At 43.9% G+C, this 27,194-nt stretch overlaps 1 protein-coding gene across 1 annotated transcript in view; it reads right to left on the reverse strand.

Annotated features, from left to right (window-relative positions):
• The window catches only part of LOC127618950 (uncharacterized), a 435,826-nt gene that overhangs the window by 158,161 nt on the left and 250,471 nt on the right, over nucleotides 1–27,194 (reverse strand). Inside the window, 1 exon segment of the mRNA XM_052091655.1 lies at nucleotides 601–617. Coding sequence (XP_051947615.1) covers nucleotides 601–617 — 17 coding nt within the window.

Here is a 27,194-nt window from a genome sequence, read left to right on the forward strand (position 1 = left end):
TTTTGTTGACATGTCGAGTGTTTTCGGTATTATATGTATTTTTTTAGACTAATGCTAATTGGGATATTGTTCAGCAAATGTACTTTAAGTGTATGTCTAAAAGTGGGTACTTTTTACTCTCACACAAGTACATTTCTAATACATCTTTACAATGTGTGGCGTTACTGTCATTACATTATTGGGTTTAATTTGAATTAATGTGTAATTTATTGAGAGATTATTGAATGGGACTTTTATGAGAGCGGAAGTTTACAGCTGAGCGTGATGAGACTGTCAAGGTGCAGAAACGTCAATAAATAAATCTTCCTTCTGTTTGTCATTTTTAATATATACTGTGTGTTAATATAAAGAGTAAACAAGTTTGATCAAATAAAGAGTACATTTTAAAATGTATCTGTATGTTTTGTCTATATGTAATATTAATCAAGTAATGATTTGTCAAAAAGTAATTTACTACATTCAGAATCAAATAAAACATTGCAAGAGTGAAGGAAGCAGTGAACTCCCAGCTCATACGTCTTCCCTGTGGTGGATTGTGGGAAATTAACCTTCATCGAGTGTACTTGAAATGTACACTCGAAATTCGAAATAGTGCACTATATAGTGGATAGGGGGTGGTTTCAGACACAGCGAGTGTTCCACAATCAGGGTTGGTGCCCTACGTAGGTTGTGTACTCTGCATTTAGAGAGCGGCAGTACTGCTGTACAAAACTAATTATCTAAATACTGTAACTACACTGAAATAAGAATCCACACAGGACTTTAAAAGCTATGAAATAGCGAAAGAAGGCATTATATTTCAGCATTATATATAATGTCCTTGTGGGACATTTTCATGTTTTCACTGTAATAATTATTAGAAATGTTTCCAAACCTCTCTTCCTATTGACACCAGATCTGACAAGAGACCTTAATGGGATAGTTCATCCAAAAATTACAATTCTCATTATTTACTCACCCTCATGCATCCCCAGAGGTGAATGAATTTCTCAGCTCTGTAGGTCCGTACAATGCAAGTGAATGGGTGGCAACATTTTAAAGCTAAACAAACAAACATAAATCAGCATAAAAGTAATCCATAAGACTCTAGTGGTTAAATCAGTATCTTCAGAAGCGGTGTGATAGGTGTGGATGAGAAACAGAGAAATCACATTCACATTCTTCTTTCACAGGTGTTTCACATTCTGCGAGGGGAGCCAGGAAAAATCGCTCTCCAATTTCGTCAGCAGCAAATGTCCCCAGTGTGAAAACCACCTTAGATTGCAATGCTTTCCAGATAAAAATATCTAAAACGGACATCTCAGAGATGTACATGTAACGACTGTGTGGGGAGCAGGAACAGGCAGACAGGTGGGTCAGATCCAAACGTAGTTTTATTGGGAAGAACAAAAATAAACAAACACTGGAACAAATGAAAGTCCAGGATGGGAAAACAAAGGCTTAAGTCCTGGGTTAAAACACAGGCGGGGGAGTGCAGGCAGTGAACATCCACGAAGGGGAGAGTAGACCTTGAACGGGCGACACAACAGGGAAACACGAACGGCTGGAAGCTGCAGGGAACAAGAACAAAGAGCATACGGGGCATACACCAACGTAAGAACGAACATGGAACGTCAACGCACAACAAAGGGAAGGGAAAACAGCGGGGTTTAAATAAGGAGACACGGTAATGACAAAACGACAGACAGGTGCGGACAATAACACACTGACAGGGCCGGAAACGATGGGAAGAAGGGAAGTGTAGTTTTCACAAAGACAGTGAAACACGGGCGGACAACAAGGAAGACATGACAGGAAGCGTGAGCGGTAAAACTGAAAACACAGAGCGGACAACAAGGGAGCGTGAGATGGACGTGACTAGTGACGGGTGAAACGGAAAACACAGGGCAGATGACACGAAACATTGTGCAGACGAGCGAGACCATGACATAATCCCCCCTCAAAAGGACATGATTCCAGACGGTCCTAAAATAAACAAAAGAAACAATAAAAGGGAATGAAGGACCCAGGAGAGAGGGGGTAGACTGGGGGGAAAACAGACAGACCAGGGGGAGAACAAGGGGCACAAAGACAGTTCACGGGGGTGCAAGGGGTGCTGAGACAGGCCAAGGGGGCAATTAGGCAGTCCACGGGAGGCAGGCAGACCAGGGAGGCCGAGAGGGTAGACAAGCAGTCTATGGGGTTGTGAGACGGGGTCAGGGTCAGGTGGCCTGGGGAGCCTCCACCAGGTAGGAACAGGTTTAGGAGGCCAGGGAGGTGGCCACAAGGCAAGGACCGGTTCTGGAGGTCTGGGAGGTGGCCACAGGACAGGGACAGGTTTAGGTGGGCTAGGAGGTGGCCATAGGGCAAGGGCTGGTTCAGGGGGCCTGGGAGGAGGAGTGGCCACTAGGGGAGCTGGCAGAGCCAAGGAGGACTTCTGAGGCGGGGCAGTCGAAGACTTGGGTGGTGGCGCAGAAGGAGGCGCTAGAGGCGGAGACCTGGAAGGCTCTGGCGGCGGAGCCGATGGAGGTGGCGCCGCAGGAGGCTCTAGAGGCGGAGGCCTGGAAGGCTCTGGAGGTGGAGCGGAGGAAGGTTCAGGAGGCGGAGCCGAGGAAGGGGGCGCCGTAGGAGGCTTTAGGGGCGTAGACCTGGAAGGTTCTGGAGGCGGAGCCGAGGGAGGCTCGGGAGGCTCTAGAGGTGGAGCCGTAGGAGACTCAGGAGTCTCGGGGGCAGAGCCGTAGGAGGCTCGGGAGGCGGAGCCGTAGGAGGCTCAGGAGGCGGAACTCTAGAAGGTTCTGGAGTCTCTGGGAGCAGAGCCGTAGGAGGATCGGGAGGCAGAGCCGAAGGAGGCTCTGGAGGCGGAGCCGTAGGAGGCTCGGGGAGAAGAGCCCTAGGAGGCTCGGGAGGCGGAGCCGTAGGAGGGTCGGGAGGTGGAGCCGGAGGAGGCTCGGGAGGCGGAGCCGAAGGAGGCTTGGGAGGCGGAGCCGTGGAAGGCTCGGGAGACTCTGGAGGCGGAGCCCTGGGTGGCTCGAGAGACTTGAGGGGCGGAGCCCTTGAAGGCTTGAGGGGCGGAGCCCTGGAAGGCTCGAGAGGCTTGAGGGGTGGAGCCCTGGGAGGCTCGAGAGACTTGAGGGGCAGAGCCCTAGAAGGCTCGAGAGGCGGAGCCCTGGGAGGCTCGAGAGGAGCCCTGGAAGACCCGAGAGGCGGAGCCCTGGGAGGCTCGAGAGACTTGAGTGGCGGAGCCCTGGAAGGCTCGAGAGACTTGAGGGGCGGAGCCCTAGAAGGCTCGAGAGGCTTGAGAGGCGGAGCCCTGGGAGGCTCGAGAGGAGCCCTGGAAGACTCGGGAGGAGGAGCCCTGGAAGACTCGAGGGACATGAGAGGCGGAGCCCTGGGTGGCTCGAGAGGTTTGAGAGGCGGAGCCCTGGAAGGCTCGAGAGGATTGAGGGGCGGAGCCCTGGAAGGCTCGAGAGGCTTGAGGTGCGGAGCCCTGGGAGGCTCGAGAGGAGCCCTGGGAGGCTCGGGAGGAGGAGCCCTGGAAGACTCGAGAGGCGGAGCCCTGGGAAGCTCGGGAGGCAGAGCTCTGGGAAGCTCGGGAGGAGCCCTGGGAGGCTCGAGAGACTTGAGAGGCGGAGCCCTGGGAGACTCGGGAGGAGGAGCCCTGGAAGACTCGAGAGACTTGAGAGGCGGAGCCCTAGGCGGCTCGGGAGACTTGAGAGGCAGAGTCCTAGGAGGCTCGGGAGGAGGAGCTGACTCTTGGACGGGCACGACCACTGGCGCTGGCCTTTGGACGGTCCTGGCTACTGGCGCTGGCTCTTGGACAGTCATGGCTACAGGCGCTGGCTCTTGGACGGTCTTGGCTACAGGCGCTGGCTCAGGGATGGTCAAGGCTACAGGCGCTGGCTCAGGGACGGTCGAGGCTACAGGTGCTGGCTCAGGGACGGTCGAGGCTACAGTGACAGGCGTGGGCTCTGGCTCGCAGACCGGGGCAGGCGTGGGCTCTGGCTCGCAGACCGGGGCAGGCGTGGGCCGGGAGGCGGAAGCCCATCTTCTCCTCCTCCTCAGGGCAGACGAAGGGGAATGCGCTGGCTCGTGGGGGGCGACTGGCGTAGGCGGGGTTCGCCAGGGATGACTGGAGAGGCTCCGCTGTGGGTGGTGAGGTAGGGTCCTCCTTGGAAACGCCCACAGTAAACGGAGAGCCGCTCAACAGTAGGGTCGCCTCCAGGAGGTCGCGGAGGGTCCAGCCGCGCGTCGCCTGAGGCAACCGCTCCTTCAGCGAAGGGTTCAGGTTGTCCCGGAAGAAAACCACCAAGGCAGAGTCCGGGAAGTCGGAGAGTCTTGCCAGAGCAAGGAAGTCTTGGATGTGGTCTTCTAGGGGACGGTCCCCCTGTCGCAAACAGAGCAGCTGGTAGTTTGCCCGCAAAACTGCTGGATCCATTGGTGGGTTGTGCGTTCTGTAACGACTGTGTGGGGAGCAGGAACAGGCAGACAGGTGGGTCAGATCCAAACGCAGTTTTATTGGGAAGAACACAAAAATAAACAAACACTGGAACAAATGAAAGTCCACGATGGGAAAACAAAGGCTTAAGTCCTGGGTTAAAACACAGGAGGGGGGGTGCAGGCAGTGAACATCCACGAAGGGGAGAGTAGACCTTGAACGGGCGACACAACAGGGAAACACGAACGGCTGGAAGCTGCAGGGAACAAGAACAAAGAGCATATGGGGCATACACCAACGTAAGAACGAACATGGAACGTCAACGCACAACAAAGGGAAGGGAAAACAGAGGGGTTTAAATAAAGAGACACAGTAATGACAAAATGACAGACAGGTGCGGACAATAACACACTGACAGGGCCGGAAACGACGGGAAGAAGGGAAGTGTAGTTTTCACGAAGACAGTGAAACACGGGCGGACAACAAGGAAGACATGACAGGAAGCGTGAGCGGTAAAACTGAAAACACGGAGCGGACAACAAGGGAGCGTGAGATGGACGTGAGTAGTGACGGGTGAAATGGAAAACACAGGGCAGACGACACGAAACATGGTGCAGACGACACAAAACATGGTGCAGACGACACGAAACACGGTGCAGACGACACGAAACATGGTGCAGACGAGCGAGACCGTGACAGTACATGTGCTATCTAGGGATGGAATTTCTCACAAAAGAGAAAAGGACACTTCAGGAAGGTCTTTGTATTAATTGAGAAAACATGTTTGTGTGTGTGGATTTGCAGTACTGTGCAGAACTTTTAGACACTTCAGTAAAATAATGTAGAGTAAACAATGTTGTCCATCTTGATCGATTTTGACCGTGCAACCCCATTTCGATTTTGACAAGTGCAACCCCATTTCGATTTTGACCGTGCAACCCCATTTACGCCCCTTCTGTTACGATCCCTGGTTGTCTGCCCCGTGTTTCTCGTGTCTATTGTCTTGCACTACAATTCCCATGTTTCCCGGCCCTCATCATTCTGTCATTGTTTGCACCTGATTGTCGTTTGTTTTCATCATGTCTCTGTGTATTTAAACCCCGCTGTTCCTCCATTCCCTTGTCGTTCGTTGTTCCCACTGTTTTTATGTTTTTGGAAGGTCCCGATGTCTACTCTGTCTCCTTTCTCAGCCGTGTGCATCCTGCCGTGTAGTTCCCGTTTTCCCATCATGGTTGTTTACTTTGTTCCTGTCTTGTTTATTTTCATTTTGTTCAATAAATCCGCATGTAGATCCAAACTCCCCGTCTGCCTCCGCCTTCTTTTCATAACACCTTCAGCTATGGTGCTGCCCGAGGCAACCACCTAATTCTCCTGTGTCTAGTAACTGCCTTGTATGTAAGCATCAAAAGGTTCAGTGCCCATCCAATGTTGTATGGGACTGCATGGGACAGGACGCTCCTTCTGCTGACATGAGACACATGTAGCATATTTGAGACAGTTTAGTTCTCTGTTCAGAGAAATTTAAAATACATTTCTCTGTTTATCTCATTAAAAATGAGTTGTGATGCTGTGAATAATGTTTTTTGTCTGATGTCACTAATGTAACTGTAATAAGGTTTTGATCATTTAAGCACCAGGGGCCGGTTGCACCAGCTATACATAAATTACGACTTAGCCTAGTTGTGACGTAAATGGGCACTTAGTCACAATTTATGCACAACTAAATATTTGAGTATTGCACCATTAAACTCGGGTAGGACATAACTCTACATATAAACTAAATATTTATAAAGGATTAACGATTGGAATAAAAAAGCAGACCGATATTTTATGGCATCAATGAGCTCAAGTTTTATGTGATCATCAATCCTTTCGACATACAGTATGATGTTGATATTTACACTCGTTTACATTTGAGAGAGAGAAAAATAAAACAGACTTTTATGCGTGAAGCAGATCTAATGGTGCAGTTTTCAGGGTGTGTCAAGTGTCAACACATTCAAAATATATATATGATATTAAAATGAACAAATGTCTATTTTTCCAGCCTGTTGTATCAGTATTTATTTATCACCTCTTATTTATTTCAGATACACTTCCTATATATTGTTATTTACACAGGGCAAATATACAATTTATCTAAATCTACTTTTATTCCGCTTCGTATTTTAATGGGGATATAATTTATGACTGCTGAGAGTTACGTGAGCAAACAAGGTTTAAACATCAACTGTAACAAAATAAAACTGAAACGGATGGCTTTTTAACACATCTGTGTACAAATATGAAGGCTGTTCATTGGATAAATACAGGTAAACATCATATTATGTGACTACTTTACGAAGAGCTTACGAACTACTAGTTAAGTCTTGTCTTAAGAACAGTTGGTGCAACCAAATTAAGCACCGACTTAGTTACAAACTAACTAGCAGTTACTAATCCCATAGTGTGAACTTTACGTGTCAAATTAAGTGAGACTTTATGCACAGTTGCAGTGGCGCAGATAGGATTTTTTAACTGGGGGAGACAAAGCTGTCAGCAAATGATTTAAACTCAATTCGTTATTTTGCGTAATTTGGGCTAATGATTTGCACTAAAAAGCCATTGGGGGATTCTTATTTGAAATCATGGATAAACAACAATGAACAAAGGTAAACTAAGGCCTACCTGATCACCACTAGCAATGCACGATCAGACTGTTATTTGACTAGTATGGCAATCACCTACCAAAACTTCATGTCTTCAGCAAAGTATGTTTTATTTGAACATTTGCTTATCTCAGCATACAAAGTCCATCATTATGAACAAAAAAGCAAAGAACCTATGTGCAAAAAATTATAATAATAATAAAATACAATAACAACAACATATTTACATAAATAAAAATAAGTAAGTACACGGAGTATGAGAAATTCCGTCTAGTGCAGCCAAACAAATTTATTCAATGAAGGACCCAAAAACATCTCTCCTCCTTTCATTACCCTGAACATACTGTTAGGCAATTTCTTGCCTGTCCAGTCTGTCAAGCCTCTCTTGGTGAATATGGCACACAGCAATGCCATTGAGTCTTTTTTGTGTCATGGTTGATCGCAACCAAGTTTTCAACCTGCGTAACCCACTAAAACTGCGCTCTGCCTCAGCAGATGATATGGGCACCACCATCAACAATCTTACTAATGTCTCTACCTGATCAAATAGGCCCCTGACTGCAGGGGGCATTTCTCTCAAAACATGCACAGCATCTGCAGTTGTGCTGACCTTGTACTTGTTTTTAAACATGGCTAATTGGACTTTCAAGTCTTCCTCGTTCAGTTCAGGATATTTGCAAACTGCTGCATTATTTGTAATGGGAGTCAGGAGTGAGTTTTCCAGTTCTTTTAAAGTTTGAATGCCTGGTTGCATAAACTTCTCAGTAGTTTGTGCATCTACTGTGTCAAGGACACGGTAGAACTGTACTCTGTAAAAATCCACAGCTGATCCAGGTGTGTATGCAGGAGCCTGCCCAGAATATCTCTTAGGGGGCCTATGTGTGCGTGGTGGAACAATGGTCTCTAGAGACAGATTGTCACACATGTCTCCTGTCTCCTTAAAGATTGCCTCAAAGTGTTCAGTGTTTCTTTTGGATTTCAAGCTTTCTTGGACAAGAGAGACTGCAGAGAGCATGCCCTCCACTGTCTGAGTTTTTTTCTGGAGAGATGCATTTAGAACCTCTTGTTCACTGATCACATCTAAAGCAAGCAGTAGTCCCAGTACAACATTACCCTGTTGCAGTCGAACACGTAAGCCCTCTGCCCGGCTTGCAGATCCAGAATTACTTTCAGCCATCTCATCCAGTGCATTTAGTACCATCCCATATTGGCTGAGAACAGCACGGATAGCAGGTGAGCGTACAGTCCACCTAGTGGGACATAAAGGCCTGATGGACAGGGCTGGCCCTTCCCCTTCAGCTGCAACAATGGCTTTAAACTTGTCTTTCAGCTTACCAGACTGCCCAAAAAATGTGCCAAGTTCATGTATCCAGTCAAGTGCATTTCGCACGACACTGGAGGCTGAGATATTGGCAAATTCAGTCTTAACAGAACGTCCAAAATTATTCTGGCAAGGTTTTCACCTGTTGTAGAAGTTGTTTCATACAACCCTATAAAGTCTTCGTGCACCAGCAAATCAGTGTCAACATAACGTAGGCACAGCGCCTCCTGCTCAACACCAGAGATATCCCTTGTCCCATCCATAATTATCGAATACTGCAACACTGGAAGGGACCGGATCTCATCTGCAATTGTCCTGATAATCGATGAACTCATCAAATTTATATGCTCATTTTGACAATCCCAAGATGTGTGCACCCACCTCTTTGCAGATAACCACCTAGTGAATGATTGATCATCTTCAGCTTTGTATTTTAAAAGCTGGTCAAGGTTACCTTGATGATGTTCATGCCCCCTAAAGGCCAATCCTTGCCTCGCCAGAAACATCTCACCCCCTATTACTTTTAACAGGCTAGCTCTGTTTTCTGCCTGATGTGTACTGACTCCACTGCTCAACTTTTCAAGTGCTTTTTTCCAGTTTTTAAATCCAGTACTGACAAAAGCTGGGTCTATACTCTTGGCTTGTGCTGGTTTCCCTGTCTGGAAGTACTTAGAGCAATGAAAACACAGAACACCATCTGTACCCATACTAACATGCAGCCAAGGATACTTCTCATACCATGATTTTTGAAATGTCAGTGTCCGGTCTTTCATCACTTGCTTTTGCAAAACTTTAGGGTCAGGTTGATTTGGCTTTGTATATGTCATTATCATGTCAACATCCTCTCCCTCTGTGTTGCCTCCTGTCCCTCCTTGTTATTCTGTCCCTGCTTCTTCTGTCTGTAATTCTACTGTCTCTCCTTCCTCATGCTGTCTTTTTCTACTGTGGCTGCCCTCCTGCAGATCCTCACTTGACTGACTAGGGTCTGCCTCACTGTCATCAGAAATTGCCTGCAGGCCAGGAGGACAACATTTTAAATCTTATAATTTCAGTTAACCCTCTATACCTCTATAGAATTTCACAACAATGTGAAATACAACATATTCCTGAGAATTAATGGCTAAAACTACTATTTCAAATGTCTAAGAATAACTCAATTTTAAATTTAAGTGTTAATTACAAGTTTTTGCAATTTAAAGATTAGAAATATCTTTCAAATGATGTATGACATATTAAGAAATGTTTTTCATAGCCCATAATTTAAGAATCTATATCCTCCGTTGCTCTGTACAATAAAAAAAAAACACGATTTCCTGCTATAAGAGGATGTCAAAAGTATATGTAGGCCTTTATTTGTTGTTTGCATAAACCTTGCACCACACAAATTTACTTATTATAATTATTTTTATAGTGGCTTACACGACAGTGAACATACCTCAGTCAATTTATACAGTACAATGGGTTAAATGATAAGATAAAATACTATTTCCTGACGACGATAAATTGTTTGATTTATCCAACCATTCTTTTTATGTTCATTCATTATTTGCCTCTGTCCACTCACCTAAATGCATAGTTATTGTCTCCACATTTTGCTGTGTTTGCTAAGTGCAAAAGCCTTTTTGCCATTGTTGTCAGACTAGCTATTCCCCTTAACAAATCTAATCTGCCACATCTGGGAAAGTCAACAGCCATAGGATACTTACATTGTTTGGTTTTTGAAAAAACGAGGTGATTGTTTTTTGTCTCTTCATTGCCATTATGTGGCATTTACAGTCGATTTTTCTCAGTTCAGAAAATCACCGACTCAGCTCAGTCATAGATGGTATATGATCACTATGGTTACCGGTCCGCTCCTACAGGCACGATTGAGGCAGCTACCTCCTCATAGGACCCGGCAAGCGTCACTCAGGAGTCGTAGCACACACACACACACGAGAGAGTGTAAACGTCGGTGGCATGATGGCATCGTGTGTTTATTGACAACAGAACAGCATGTAGTGAGAATGTGGGTACAAAGTAATGGTGACCGCCGACCGGTGTAGATTATTATTGTGTGTCAGCCTGCGTCTGTCTCGACCCGATTCTGAAGCAGCGGCGGGCGTAATCCTCTGTTTTACCGATTTTTGTCGCCTTTCGTAGGGATAGTGAGGGCGGGGGACGAATCGGGTCACTATGAATCTGGGGGGGTCATGTCCCCCCCATCCCTAGTGCCATCTGCGCCCTTGCACAGTTGGTGCAACCCTACCCAGACACACACATACTGAATATAATGAAAAGATCGTGAATACGTTTCTTAGAACTTTTATCCCGCAGTCCAGTAGGTGGCGGTAAAGCATCAAGAGCTGTTTTGCAAATCGCCAATGACTCCGAAGAAGAAGAGGAACTTATTTCGGTGTGGCGGGAATGCACCTATCGTTTGTTTGCCAACAAGATAAGTTTGTTAAACCGCCATAAAACACCCCAAAAAAGAAGAGGATCTTATTTCGGTACGTGCTCAATCTTTTATATTTTTCGATGTGTCTTTTTCTCTCTTTAACACGGGTAGGATGGCGTTATCAACTTTTTGACAATATATATTGTGTGTGCGCGCGTCTGTCTGTCTCTCTCTCTCTCTCAAATTCAAATTCAAATGAGCTTTATTGGCATGACAAATTGTACATTGTATTGCCAAAGCATTTATATGAGCATGAAAAAATAACAGAGTAGAACAAATTCTGTATTGAACAAGTGTGAAAAAAAAAAAAAATACATATATATATATATATATATATATATATATATATATATATATATATATATATATATATATAATAATTAACCGTGTATATACTTTTAGTGGCGTGTGTGTGTGTGTGTGTGTGTGTGTGTGTGTGTGTGTGTGAGTGAGTGAGTGAGCGTGAGAGTGAGTGAGCGTGTGTGTGAGTGAGCGTGTGTGTGAGTGAGCGTGTGTGTGTGTGAGCGTGTGTGTGTGTGTGTGTGTGTGTGTAAATGGGCTCATCACTGTTTGGTCCACTCTTCCCTCTTTTTGTGGCAGGAGTTGATGTACTATGCCGCTAGTGAAATGCAGTCTCTTTGTTCACCAAGTAAATATTGAACTTGTGCATCATTCTTCAACTTTTTGAAGTTGGGACAAATCATTTCAAATTTGGGAAAGAAGTGTTTTCGTATGTCATTATAATTAGGGCAGGTGGTTAAGAAGTGCAGCTCTGTTTCTATTTGTCCTTGGCTACAATACGGGCATAACCTGCCCTCTCTGGGCATCCAGCTCTGCCTGTATCTGCCCTTCTCTATCATCAGGCTGTGGTCGCTCAGTCTGTACCTCGTCATGTGTTTCCTCAGTTTGTGTCTCTGACTGTACTCAGGTATTCTGCTGTCGTGTAATCTCTGTTTAGGGTCAAATAACATTGTAGTTTACTTTGTTTTTGTGTTGTTTCATTCCAATAAGTTCGGTACTTTTCTTTTTGTGTGTTAATCATGTGGTTGGGCTGGATTGTGTGGATGAGGGTGTCCGTGTCCTGAAATCTATATAAAAAACTAAAACAAAGGAACACTGAACTTGGAATTGAACATTATATACATGTGTGTAGGTCTGATGCAGTGTGTTCGGCTGTGAGTGAGTGTGTGTTTATTGGAAGTTTGCTGGTCTCTGGTCGTCCCTCAGGATGTGGCAAGATGCAACAAATTTTGCAGCTATATTTGAGCATTTGGCTTCTTCGCCAAGAATGAAACAGAGTTTTTGGGTTGGATTACAGGTGTTAAATTGGGGAAATATTTGATTAATTTTGGGGTAATGGTGGTCTCTGATGTGTTTATATTTTGGGCATTCTGTGAGGAAGTGCAGCTCGGTCTACGTCACTCCCAGGATACAGTGCGAGCAGAGCCTGTCCTCACAGGAGAGCCAGGTCTGTCTGCGCCGGCCCGTCTCCACGGCCAGACTGTGCTCGCTGAGTCTGTACATCGTCAGGGTTTTCCTGAGTTTCACATCACTCACTGTGCTCAGGTAGTTCGCAACAGTGTACTCTCGATTTAGTGCCGAATAACATTCCAGTTTGTGTTGGTTTTGAATGGTGTTTGTCCAATGGGTGATGTACTTGTCTTGTTCTGTGTTGATAATGTGTGTGAGTGTGTGTGTGTGTGTGTGTGTGCTGAGGTGTGCTGATCTCTGCAGGAGAGAGCTCAGTCAGTCTCAGCACCAGCTGGCACAGGGGACTCCTCGCTACGCTCAGCTCTTGGTGTTTTAGGGCTTTATAATGGTATGTGTTGGGGACGCTTGTTTTTAGGTGTTTCCAGAATTTGATGGTTCTTTTTTGGATGTTTAGAAGGAGAGGGTATTGGCCTAATTCTGCCCTGCATCCGTTGTTTGGTGTTTTTCTTTGGACTTTGAGAATTTGTTTACAGAAATCTAAATGTAGAGTTTCAATCGGATGTTTTTCCCAATTTAAAAAATCAAATTTGATAGAAGGACCCCACACTTCACTGCCATATAAAACAATTGGTTCAATTATTGATTTGAAAAGTTTGAGCCAAATTTGGATTGGGATGTCAATTTTGATTGATCTTTTTATGGCATAGAAAGCCCTTTGAGCTTTCTCTTTGAGTTCATTCACAGCCAAAGTGAAGTTGCCAGTTGGAGTTATTTTCGGGCCGAGGTAAGTGTATGTCTTTGTGCTCTCAATGGTTCTGTGTGATAGTGTGAATGTGTGTTTTGGTCCCTGAGATCTGGAGCATTTCTGAAACATCATGACTCTAGTTTTCTGGAGGTTGACGGTCAGGGCCCAGGACTGACAGTAATCCTCCAGCAGATCCAGGCTGTCCTGAAGCCCCTCTTTAGTGGGCGACAGGAGAACCAGGTCATCTGCGTAGAGAAGACACTTGATCTCGGTGTCGTGTAGAGTGAGACCTTGAAAGGGAGCATGTTCTAATGTATCGGCCAATTGGTTGATGTAAATGTTGAAGAGGGTGGGGCTTAAACTGCAGCCCTGTCTCACTCCGCGCCCCCTGGGGGAAAAATTTGGTTCTTTGGTTTCCAATTTTAACAGCGCATTGGCTGGCTGTGTACTTCGATTTGATCAAATCATAGAATTTCCCCCCTATTCCACTGTCGAGAAGTTTCAGGTATAATCCTTTGTGCCAGATTGAATCGAATGCTTTTTTGAAATCAATAAAACAAGCAAAAATGTGTTCTTTGTTTTGATGTACGTATTTGTCAATTAGTGTTTGTAATGTAAAAATGTGGTCGGACGTGCGGCATTTTGGAAGAAAGCCTTCCAAAATGCATTTACTCAAGGCATTGTGCTTCATAAGGAAGTGTAAAAGTCTGGAGTTTAAGACGCTGCAGAGAACCTTCCCCAGGTTACTGTTCACACAGATGCCTCGGTAGTTGTTGGGGTCTAATTTGTCTCCGTTCTTGTGGATGGGGCTGATGAGGCCCTTGTTCCAGATCTCAGGGAAGAACTCTACACACAGAACATCATTGAACAGTTTCAGCATGGCCAGTTTGAAGCTTTGGTCTGTGTGTTTCAGCATCTCATTCAGGATGCTGTCTACACCACACGCTTTCTTGTGCTCAAGGACTCCTAATTTTTCTTCCAATTCTTTCATTGTTACGGGGAAATCTCAAGGGTTTTGATTTTCTTTAATTGATCTTTCCAAATTGTCTAGTTTATTAATTATTTCATTTTGTTTATAATTTTGAATTTCAGTTGGGCTGTATAATTCTTGGAAGTGGTTTTTCCACTTCTCCCCATCTTGAATTGCCAGAACCTCTTGGTTTGGTTTGTATAACAATTTCCATTTATCCCAAAATTTGTGTGAGTTTATAGATTTTTAAATTTTTTCAAACTAGCTTTGCAAAAACTGTGCTTTTTTCCGCCGGAGTGTGGCTTTGTATTGTTTTAATGCCTCACAATAAAGAAGGCGGAGGTCCGAATTATCTGGTTGTCTGTGTTTTTGGTTTGATACATTTCTGAGGTTTTTTCTCAGAGCCTTACAGTCCAAATCAAACCATTTGTCTGTATCTAAATATTTTTTCTTTGGTTTAACAATTGACAAATGAATTTTTTGTGCTGTTTTGTAGAATATGTTGTTTAAATCTTGTACTTCTTGATTGATGCCAAATTGATTTTTAGGGTATTCCTGTATTTGGAATGAATGTATGAGGGATTGTATTTCTGGAGATTCAACAGCAGTGCTGCACTGTTTTCAGTCCATTTGAATGACATTATTTTGTTCATTTGATATGGGGTCCTAATAGGTTTGGGATGTTTCAGATTGCTTTATATAGAGGATGATTTGGCTGTGGTCTGAGAAAGGTTTTAGGGGTTTGACTGTGAATGCTCTCAGAGAGGAAAGCTCTAGATCTGTGATGGTATAGTCTACAGTGCTGTTACCAAGAGCTGAGCTGTAGGTGTATCGGCCGAGCAAGTCTCCTCGCAGTCTTCTGTTGACGATGTACAGAGCCAGTCCTCGGCAGAGCTGCAGAAGCTGCCGTCCGTGAGCGTTCACGGTTTCATCGCAGTTATGTCTGCTGGGGTAAGAAGGGTACAGATCGTTATTGCCTGTGATGAATCTGGTACCGTGCGATTCTAAGAAATCTAATTCTTCTCCTGTTCTTGCGTTTAAATCACCCATAAGCAGCACATTTCCCTGGGCCTGGAAATGGCTGATTTCTCTTTCTATGTTTTGGAAAGTTTCCTCTTGGAAATACGGAGACTCGAGGGGTGGAATGTAAATTGCACAAAGGAAAACAGGCTTAGATGCTGATATCATTCCTTTTTGTATTTTAGCCACAGGTGGTGCTGTTCTCTTTTGATTAATTCTATGGACAGTTCAGATTTGATCCATATTATCATCCCTCCCGAGTCTCTCCCTTGTGTGACTGATGTGAGTTTGACTGACGGTAATATAATCTCTCTGTATCCTGAGGGACAGCCAGTGAACGCATCTCCTCTACACCAGGTTTCCTGTAAGACGATGACATCTAGGTCTTGAAGTTCTTTCATAAAATCAGAATTTCTACTTTTTAGGCCAAAGACTGAGGAGTTAAGACCTTGAATATTCCACGTAGAAAAACTGAGTGATTTCATCATAAACTTTTAAAATAATGTGTACGGTTTGTTTGCTATTTTGAGAAAAGAGAAATGATGCAAAATTACAATAGATTAAATTAAAACAATGAATGATGGAAGTAAAGTTATGTCAGGAACTCAAAACATGAACAATTCCATATTAAATGTACATTAATACCACAGACTTAGGTAGGTGTGTTTTTTACCACTGTCCACTGTGTGTTAGTAGGTGAGAGCAGATGATACTCAGCATGTGTTGTATGTTGTGGAGTTCATCGTTAGCTCGGTCTGCTCCTCCGCTGACAGCTTGGGCGTAGCTCGGTCTGCCGGGCTGGGCCGGGCTCTGCTGTGGACGGGCTTCAGCTGCTGGAGCTGTGGGGCTGTTGTAGGACAGTCTGTAGGGATCCTGTCTGGGTGCTGGTGCTCTGGGTGGTGCTCCACTCGGGGCTCTAGATGAGCTGTGGGCTGGGATGTAGTTTGCTGGAGTGTGTCTCGAATGATTGACTGGGTTAGGGCTGGTTCTGCTCCACCTGGGGCTGGTCTGGTTGGTCCTGTTTAGAGTGACATCTTTGAGTGTCTTTGCGAGGATGTGTACCAGGTTCTTATAAAGGTGGACGTGGTCGTATAGACATTCAGTGTCCAGGTCTGGATGATGGGCCAAGTGGACGTTGGGCAGGAGGGCACAGTGTCTAGAGATGCTGGAATTTATTTTATTTATTGTGTTGGGATGGAAATCTCTCCTCTGAAGTAAAGTGGACAGGATGATTTTGGAGTTGGGGAAAGTTTTTCTAGCTTTTTCCACCACAGCTCTGAGGGAGTCAGACACTCGGTCCTGCTGGCTCCGCAGGTCGTTGGTGCCCGTGTGGATAATGATGTGGCTGGGCTGGCCTAGCTGGGACTCTGTCAGGAGCTCCAGGGCTTTGTCAGTGGTGGGACACCAGAATTTAACTGCTCTGTGTTGGGGAAAAGTTTCTTTACATCGATGAATTTGCCGTTTGAATCGATGAGTAGAGCTATTTCAGGTTCCTCTGTGCTGGCTGGTGCTGGGCTGCTGTGAGGCGAGGGCTGATGCTGCTGTGCTGAGGAGCCTGATAGGGGCGCTGTGATGGCTGTGAGCCGGTCTGGGTCGGGTCTCTCTGCGCTGACGGATGGGTGTTGACCCCCTGTGTTCGGCGACTCTGGGGTGGAGGCCAGGAGGAGCTCTCTCAGCTGCTCTCTCAGGGCCTGGATCTCACTGCTCTGCTGCTCTCTTTCCTCCTGTATCTCTCTCAGCTGCTGCCTCATCGCTGCTGTGGACTGTTCTCTGTCCTCTAGCTGCAGTCTCAGTGCGGTCAGCTCACACTGATAGCTGTCCTTCTCTGTCTGGAGCTTTCTCGTCTGCTGTGTGAGGGCTGACAGTCTCTGTGTTAAGTGCTCGATGTTCTGCTGGAGTTCAGTATGAGCTGCGCATGTGTCTGACTGCTGCTGTTTCAGCACAGTTTCTCTGAGCTGCACCATCTCCATCTCCAGCTTGGTGAAGTGCTCCTGTAGGAGAGGTATAGCTTTGAGCAGGGAGGGTGAGATGTGCTCAACAGTTTCTGCAGGAGTGGGTCTGAGATCCGAGGTGCTGTTCGGGGGATTCTGATCAGATGACGAGCTTTCAGATAGTACAGCTTTCTCATGTTTCACAATTTCCACTATTGTTCTGTAGTCCGCCTGAAATGTTTTCTCTCTCTCTCTCTCTCTCTCTGGAGAAATAATGAAAAAGCAACTAATGACGGATAAAAATAACCATGTCGGAACCTTTACAACTCATATCCATCTGAGTGACGGATCATTTGTTTTTGGAGCACAAACACTGGCGACGCTAGAAAATTTGTAATGGTCGACATTTTTTTACAGGAATATAATTTTAAGCGGTATATGGATTAACTTAATCGTGGAATAGCGAACAAACATAGTGACCAATAAACCAAATGTAATTTTGACTGATGGTTTTTCAAACCTAACATGCTTCAAGATGACATAACTCAAGCCAACATATTGTTGTTACATAAACTTATTATTATTAATACTATTTTTGTATTTTTCTGAGACTAAAATTTCAACAGCCTTACCTCCAAGAGAAGCTTACGAACTACTACTTAAGTCTTGTCTTAAGAACAGGTGGTGCAACTAATATATATATATAATTTATTTTTTTATTATAAATTGTACTTCCTGCTCAGGAGGGGTGATGGAAATCACAAAAAAACTGAAAAAGAACTCTTAAGAGAGAAGAGTGCTTGTGAAATGATGTTATAAGCAGAGACTGCTGTGGGGAGTGTGGGTGCCCTCAAGCACCCTCAGAGCTGTAACTAGTTTGCCACACCCCTCAGAGATGAAGGTCAGCTTCACCTGCAGGGCCTCTAGCTTGTCATCTGTATCAAGCAGTTCTAGGATGTTTCTAACTGCCTGAATGGAGGAATTCTCAGCCATAAAAAAAACTCCTTGTAGAGATGGACATGGTCAGCATGGTACTGAACTGATTCGAACCAGCTATTCCATCTTGTATTTCCTGGCTCAGGAGGTACCTTGTTCTTCACAGCCTCCTTCATTGTCAAAAAGCACAGCCATCTCCTCTTTCTTGCCGTTTGTTTGAAGAAAGCAGATTTCACCCACATCACTAAAACTGTGACCTCGCTGAAGTATTTGTAGTGTTGCCAGGTCTCTCCCACCAAATTGATGACATGGCACAAGCAGGTTGCATGCACACTGTTAGGCATTAGACCCTTCAATACATCTTTGTAGGCTTTAAGACAATATGATGCATTGTCAGTTACCACAGCCAGAATGTCATTTAAGTTCACCTGACTATTGTGGAGAGACTGCAGCACTGCCTGAGAAAATGATGAATAGTTGCAGCTCTCCATGAAGATCACATCAGTTAGAAAGTATTTTCCTTCATTACCTGTTGAATTAAATAAAAAAACTAATTGGAAAAATACTTAATACTTCTTCCAAATAGACTAATGTGCCTTAGGTGTTAATATTAGAAATGTACATGAATTACGAGCAACAGTGAGCTAAATCAAAGTTATAGAATACCTAGCATTGTTAAACCTACAATCGATTTACTACAATAAAAGCCAATGCTAATTTAATAAACACTCACCTATTTAATGTTGAGGACACTCCGATCTCGGTTGTCTTAAGTTTCATCGACAACAACGACGATTTTCTTTCCGCGGATCTCTTGCATGACTTTTTGCATGTGTTGTTCAAAGACGCGCGGCAGGTGAATCTGTCTCAGGCTACTTTCGTTTTCTGGTAGTGCGCCTCCCTGTTTGCAATGCTTCAAAAGAAAGGGACGCATCTTCCTCATTTTCTCAAGCGGTATGTCCGTCTCTGCACACATTGCAACAAAATCCTTGAGATGGACTCTCGATTTTAGATGGTCATTGCAGGTATCTTTACGAGTCCAGTCAATAGTGTGTTGGCAAAACTTACAGAAAAGCTGTTGGCCAGACTCATAGTAGTCACTGGGATATTGTTCCGCCCGGTACTTGGCAGTTAATTGTGTGTTTCTTAATTTTTTAGATGCCAGTTGTTTTACCGGAGGCAAGTCGTTTAGACATGTTTCTTATCAATGATGGCAGTTCACGTGTGAACGTGAATATTCGAGACATGGTTAATGTATTAAGGCACCTTTCTCCTTATCATTAAATGCATGCAGGACTTAAACATTTTAAAGTCCTTTATACTGTTGCACGAATTCTGTTGCTTATATCAGGGCCCTATAAAATCCGTTTTATTTTTTCCCAAATTCCGTTTTATTTTTTCCCAAATTCCGTTTTTTCCGTTTTAATTTTTGCGAATTCAGTTTTTTTACCCTTTACTGTTATTTCAGTCGTAAAAAGAGTGCTTTTAATGTTAATGATTAAAATGTACACAAATAAAACAGGAATGACCTTAAATTTATTGAGGTAACAAACATCACATTTACTCAGTACTTTTACTGCATGATGCAACATAACACTGCACTCTACTAACAAAATATTAATGGTTATGAACCAATGGTTATAAATAAGTGCTCCATTAGCTTTTTCTTTCAAGTAAAAAAATAGGACCTCTCAATTTCAGAATTATAAAGTATTTCATAAAGAATCATCTTTTCCATACAGTACATTAAAGTGCATCAAAAACCAGGCAAAATACAGCAAGTACTCCCTGAGTTATACAATTAAAGTTGACTTTGTCATCATGTAACAGACAAAAACTTTTGATCAAAAGTAAAGTTGTAGGACTAGTTAATCCTTGTGAGCTAACTTTCTTCATTTAAGCTTCCCACCTATCAGAAACATCACCATTGAAATACATGATTGCCAGCCTCTTTGTATTGAGTTCAGTGAGTGTCTCTCTCTTGTCTGTGAGAAGAGTTTTGTATTTGCTGAAGCTCCGCTCACAATCAACTGAGCTGACTGGGAAGTAGATGAAGGCCACAGCCACCTCTGCAACTCTTGGGAATCTTGCACTCAGGCCTCTCCAGTAGTTTGTGGAGAGCCGCTTCGCCTTAGGTGTTTGTCATTGTTTTGATGGGGAGGGTGAGGGGAGCTGAAATGACGGAGCGGGAGGGGTTGTGTCGCCCAGATTTGCGTCCCCCGGTGTGCATTTCCCCCAGACGTACGTTCTTCTCCCACACAAAAACAGAATTTCATTTCAAATGTAAAAATTCCGCGAAATTCCGCGTTTACACCAGATTCCGCGTTAATTTGCCAATTCCGCGATTCCGTCCGCGATTCCGTGATCGCGGAAATTATAGGGCCCTATTATGTGAATTTAAACCATCAGCTTTGTACACAGCCAGGGTAAACTGCACCTTATCTTTGTGTTTGGAGTTTTGTGAATCAGATGCTGTTTTCTGTAGTCCTTCAAATAAACGCACTGCACCTGTGAGACGCAGATTCCCTGAGCTTGTCCCATCAGTCACTTGCTCGCGCTGCTGTTGTCCAACACTCGTTTGGCCAAACAAATGGTATTTCACATAAGGCTGACATTTATGTGGATTTATAATAGAGACCCCTGGGCAACTGCCCAATCAGCCCGGTGGTTAATCCGTACCTGCCAGTTGTCATTTTCTGCAAATAAATGCTCTAAATGACAATAATTTTATTTTGAATTTGGGAGAAATGTTATCAGTAATTTATAGAATAAAACAGACATTTTCATTACTGAAACAAATACCTATAAATGGTAAATCAAGAGAAACTGATAATTTTTGCTGTGATCTCTTAATTTTTAACTGTATGATTTCCTGAAAGATGCTGGATATCTCAGCTGAAGAAAGAGGTGACGTCACTGAAGTCAAAACTGATGGAGAGAGACGACAGGTTACAGGTTAAACATTCATTTCATCCTTAAAGTTGAGATTGTAAGCTTTCAAATGATGTGATATGATGAACGGTACAGATGTGATTGTGTTGTGTTTGTCAGGAGCTGGAAAAGGTTTCCTGTCAATCTTCAGTGTGTGTGACTGATGGGATCTCCACAGAATGTCAGGATTCAGTGTGGAGCGGCAGAGATCAGTCCACACCACAGCGACTGCTGGACAAACTCTCTGAACAGAGATCCAGAGACACACAGGACTCACAGCTCACTTTACTCTGTTCTACTGACGGTAATCAGGGTGATCAAACCTCCACAGAGTCTCTGGCTTCTGTCTATAAAGTTGAGGAACAGCAGATACCTGTGAAGGATGAAGTGAAGCTGGAGGAGATAAAAGACGAAAAAACAGCAGAGGAACAACTGAGGGAAGGAGAAGATGATGATCAAACCTCCACAGACTCTCTGACTTCTCTCTGTAATGCTGGAGAACAGCAGATGCTGCAGATACCATTGAAGATGAAGATGTGTTCAGTGAAGCTGCTGGACTGCAGGAACCTGATGAAGATGAGAGGAGAAACCACAGCAGAGAAACAACAGAGCGATGATGATTTTATTCCTTTTGGTATGTTTCTTATTATATTGTGCGATCTGTTCACAAGTGGATCTAGTTGCATTCAGATTTCAAAGGGAAAGTCTCTGATTTCAGGATGGAATACATCAGTCATTAATCAGTTTAGTACAGCATAATTAAAAAGTGCAGAAACATAAGAAAAAGAAAGTGCTAAAAACTGTCGCACCATGTCTTTTAATTAGGGGGCCAAGCACCAAAGGTGCTCTAATCCTAATGTTTTTGTACTGATTTTTTCTTATTCTTTTTTCTGCCTTAAAAGTGATTTTTCAGCAAAAAGTCCTAGATACAACAAACTTATGGGGCATTTCCACTGCCCAGTACAACTCGACTCTGCTCGCTTTTGGGGGGTTTTCCACTGTGGATAGTACCTGGTACCGGATTCTTTTTTTAGTACCACCTCAGTCAAGGTTCCAAGCGAGCCGAGCCGACACTACATGTGATGTCAAAACCCTGCAGATCACTGATTGGTCAGAGAGAATTGTCACTACAAGTGTCACTGGATTTGCTACACGGGACATCAACCCGCTAGTTTTAAAGTTGGCTACAGCGATAGCAGTATCATTTGTTCACTCGACTTTCAAATTGTAAAAAGAAATGGCTGTGCGCAAAACCACGTTGTGTTCAATAAACGAGGTGCAGACATTCCTCTCATTAGCGACAAACGAAATGACTCAAAATGGAAAAAGTCTTTCAGGAAGTGTTTCAGCTGTTGGCCACACACGGCTACCACCGGACTTACCAACAGTGTAGGGAAAAGTTAAAAAAAATAAAAAATTAATAAATGTGACTACTGAACCATCAAGGAAAAGTGGAAGTGGTTCGACCACATTGACGCTATCTAGACCGGCGATTAATGGGAGGAAGAGTACCTTGGACTCAGTCATGGCGTTGTTGGAGTTCACGATGGAGGATGGCACATTAACTCTATATTCTGCTTGAAAGCTTCACTTAACTGCAGTGGAAAAGCAAGCTTAAGAAAAGTAAATCGAGAGAGCGTAGAGTCAAACCGTAACATGCAGTGGAAAAGTGCCAAAAAGAAAAAAAAAAGCACAGACAATCATTGTAAAAGTAATCCATATGACTCCAGTGGTTCATTTAATCTCTTATAAAGCAATTCAATAATTTGGGTGAGAAACTTATAAATATAAATATTTAAGTCCTTTTCACTTTATTTGTTTACAGTGCATCTGGAAAGTATTCACAATGCTTCACTTTTTCCACATTTTGTTATGTTACAGCCTTATTCCAAAATTGATTAAATTCATAATTTTCCTCAAAATACTACAAACAGTACCCCATAATGACAACATGAAAGAAGTTTGTTTGAAATCTTTGCAAATGTATTAATAATAAAAAAAAACTAAAAATATCCCATGTACATCAGTATTCACAGCCTTTGCTCAATACTTTGTTGAAGCACCTTTGGCAGCAATTACAGCCTCAAGTCTTTTTGTGTATGATGATACAAGCTTGGCACTCCTATTTTTGGGCAGTTTCTCCCATTCTTCTTTGCAGGACCTTTCAAGCTCCATGAGGTTGGATGGGGAGCGTCGGTGCACAGCCATTTTCAGATCTCTCCAGAGATCAATCGGGTTAAAGTCTGGGCTCTGGCTGGGCCACTCAAGGACATTCACAGAGTTGTCCCGTAGCCACTCCTTTTGTTATGTTGGCTGCGTGCTTGGGGTTGTTGTCCTGTTGGATGATGAACCTTCGCCCCAGTCTGAGGTCCAGAGTGCTCTTTCATCAAGGATGTCTCTGTACATTATTGCATTCATCTTTCCCTCGATTCTGACTAGTCTCCCAGTTCCTGCCGCTGAAAAACATCCCCACAGCATGATGCTGCCACCACCATGTTTCACTGTAGGAATGGTATTGGCCAAGTGATGAGCGGTGCCTCATTTCCTCCAGACATGACGCTTGCCATCCAGAGAATTTTGTTTCTCATGGTCTGAGAATCCTCCAGGTTCCTTTTGGCAAACTCCAGGCGGGCTGTCATGTGCCTTTTACTGAGGAGTTGCTTCCGTCTGGCCACTCTACCATACAGGTGGACCTCACTGGTGGAGTTCTGCAGAGATGGTTGTTCTTCTGGAAGGTTCTCCTCTCTCCACATAGAAATGCTGGAGCTCTGTCAGAGTGACCATCGGGTTCTTGGTCACCTCCCTGACCAGGGGCGGAGTGGGGCACTAAAATCCACCGGGAAAATTCTTACCGCACCGGCCCACCACCGGCCCAACGCAACACCAACCCCCCCATATATCAATAACACAAACAAAATGTATGTCAATTTAAAATACTAAATCTATTTTTTTTTATCTGGATGAAGACCCAGATTATGCTATGTTTCTTGAATTCCTCCATCTGTTCTAACGCCAGCCAAGTCTAAGCATTTGGGAAGGATTTAACAGAAATATGAAACCTGATCACTAGACGGCACTAGACAAATGCACATTATTGACAAAAGTGTAGGTTTAAAGCTTTTATGGGTTTTCTATTAATAAATAGATGCTGAAATGTAACATCATATAGACATTGTCAATACAGGCCTAAACAGGCCATTCAACTGCTATACATATCAATCTATATACATTCATAATTTCCAGCCTTAAATATGAATTTCTTTTTTGTATTATTCAAAGTAATAGCATTGTATACACATCGAAAGGAACTAAGGATAGTGCTAATGCAATACAACAAGCCAATCAACCACTGGAAAACCAGGCACTTTCAATACATTTGTAAGGAACTATAGATATTTAAGTGCAGTATATAGAAAAGGAAGTGTAGACAATGCCAACCTAATAACATAGGTAATTAAATAAATGGAAAATCAGGCACTTTGAATAAGGTTTGTAGAGAACTATTACAGTATATACATAGTTCCAAAGAGTTCCACAAACCATTTATCAGGGATTTTGAGTAGCCTGGGTTTATAGTGAACTATAGACCTCTGATTATATACAGAGATAATTGTCCTTCTCTTAGGGGCACAGAGAGTAGTGTCTTTACCTCAGGGGCACAGAGAGTGGTGTCTTTACCTCAGGGGCACAGAGGAAGTGTCCTTCTCTCAGGGGCACAGAGAGTGTTGTCTTTACCTCAGGGGCACAGAGGAAGTGTCATTCTCTCAGGGGCAGAGAGTAGAGTCCTCCTTCTGAGCTGGAGGTGGGAAGTAGGAGTTTTGGCCTGAAAAACATGAGCAGGGAAAAGGGTGGAGTGCCTTTCATTTTTATTACAGTATTTTGTAAGTCATAATATAATTGGTCCGCATAATTAATGGATACTTTAGTCATATTAAATTGTCATGAAAAAAAAAAATCTTGACAAATGAAACATGTCCTACCTTAAAACATGAGCTGTCGTCTGAGAAGGTCACTGGTCTCTGCAACCTTGTTTATCACCCCATCAGTGTCCAAGGACATCAGAATGTTTTTCTCTGTTGCCATGAGCATAAATGCTTCCAAGTGCTCTTGGCCGATAGTGCTCCTAAGTCTGTTCTTCACAAATTTAAGGGTAGAAAAACTTCTCTCACAGGCCACTTGAGTAGTGGATAATGTCAAAAGAAATTTGTAGGCCAGTCCAATTACATGGTATGAATTTGTCAGTAAATTGTATTGTGCCAAGATAAGGTAAACACAAATGGCACAATTCTTACACATAGAACAGTTAACATGGACCAATTCTGGCCTTTCTACATCGCATGGTTCTTCTTCATCACCATCCTCTGTGCCTTCAGGTGAATCATTTTCTCCTGAGGTCCGCACCTTGTACTCCTCTAGGGGGGACAGCTTTAGTCTTTCCCACTGTGTGGCTAGGCTTGCCAGCTCAGCCTGTAAGGTACCAGTAGTGGCTCTGGCATCAAATTTCATTAAGCAACTGCTGAGGTTTTGCATTGCTTATCCTGGAAGTCCCTTATCCCTTACCTCAGGGAAGTTTTTTGGATCAAGGCAGGCAAAATCTGAGCAAAGCTTTGCACTCACAGCGAAGCGCTCATGGATACTTTGAGTGACAGTATCCATAATGACATTATGTATGGTCACCTCAAAGTCCCTCTCAGCTGCTGTTAAGGGCTCATCTTCTGCCAGCTCTCCTGGCATGATCTTCTTTTCTTAACCCGTTTTTCAGGTAGTGCTACCTCCACCTCCATCTCACAGTCCTCCTCCTCCAGCAGCTCACCATTAGCCCACACCACAAACTGGTCTGCAGCTTCTTTTATGCCACTGAAGTCTCGCACACACTTCTTCAGCCCATCCTCTGTTCCCACTACCAGGCGGTGTGCGGTCAGGAGATCCATTCCGTTTGTCTGCAGGTATTTGGACAGGGGTGACGTGCGCTCAAAAATCCGTAGGAAGATTTGGGCTGTGAGAATTGTCTCAAATTTGAGGAGACCCTCAATGTATCCTTTGGCCTTGGCTCTAGCAGTAGGCTTCATGGTTCTGTCTAGTTGAATTACTGATAAAGTCAAGACTAGATCTACATACATGGCACTGTCAGGGCTTCCAAAACTCCCAAACACCTTTGTGAGAGCAGAATCTTTTGCCCACCACCGTGTCTGTCCTATTGGAGAGAGTATTCTGTGTCGCTTGTCTGTGCTGGTTTCTTCCCACTTCTTCATGCGTTTGTAAGAATCCCTTATAAAAACAGCAATGTCATTCAAGAGAGTGAAAAGTGATGCACTCTGAATAACACTGCCTGTTGTGTCTGCTAATACTAGGTTTAGGACATGAGCATAGCACCAGACGTGGATTTAGTTAGGGGCCTCCTTTGATAGAAAGGAAGAGAAGCCTTTGTAACTACCCTGCATATTGGCTGCCCCATCTGTAGTACTCCCTACACAACATGACACATCAAGATTAAGTCTTGTGAGTGATTCTTTCAGGAGATCGAGAAAATACTGCCCAGTAGAAGCCTCACGATCGACCAGAGCGACCAACTTCTCATGGACCACATCTGTGACATACCTGAGAATCACAGAGCACTGGTCTTTGGATGTGATGTCTTGAGTGGTGTCAATCTGGACAGAAAACATTTTAGCTTCTCTGACCTCACTGGCAATTGTCTCCCTTATCAGCCCACTGATCACTTTGACAACCTTGTTGATTGTATCTTTTGAAAGCAGAGTGACCAATGAACCTCTGCCTCTTGCCCCAGCTTCATGCTGTTTTTTACTTTTTCGATACATTCAGTCAAATGTTGTTGCAGGCAGGGGTCATACATACTCAGGAGCATGATCATTTCAAGGAAGTTACCGTGGTCTAAACTTCGGTCTTCCAAAGTGTAGGCAGCTTCAAATTCGGAGCCTCTGTAGCTTGGACCCTGTTTTCCGATTACCTTGACAACATTGACTACACGATCCATCACCTGCCGTTTTCTTCTGACTTGCTCTTGATGGAGGGAGAGCTGGTTTCCTCTTAATCTACTCTCAATGTCCCCTTTATGTGCCCTCAAGAAGTAAGCCTCTGCACAGTCTCGATGGATACGACTTCTTTCATGCTCCTCAATTCTTTGATGTACATGCTTCCAGGATTGCATGCCTCCTCTAACAAAAGCGCTGTCAAAAGCAGTGGGCTTTGAAAATGCCAAACAAACTGTGCAAAAGAGAGCATGGCTTTCTTCACAGTAAGTCAACCACTTGCGGTTGATCCCATCCCTACTATGAAAAATATTAGGCAAGGTTTTTCTTGGGGTTTGTTGGGGGTGATATTGAAAAAATAAAGACAGATCTTTAGACTTGGGGCGGGCAAAATAATTGGCGATTTGAATCTCCTCCTCA

The sequence above is a fragment of the Xyrauchen texanus genome, chromosome 25 (genome assembly GCF_025860055.1).
Source record: "Xyrauchen texanus isolate HMW12.3.18 chromosome 25, RBS_HiC_50CHRs, whole genome shotgun sequence".
Lineage (NCBI taxonomy): Eukaryota > Metazoa > Chordata > Actinopteri > Cypriniformes > Catostomidae > Xyrauchen > Xyrauchen texanus.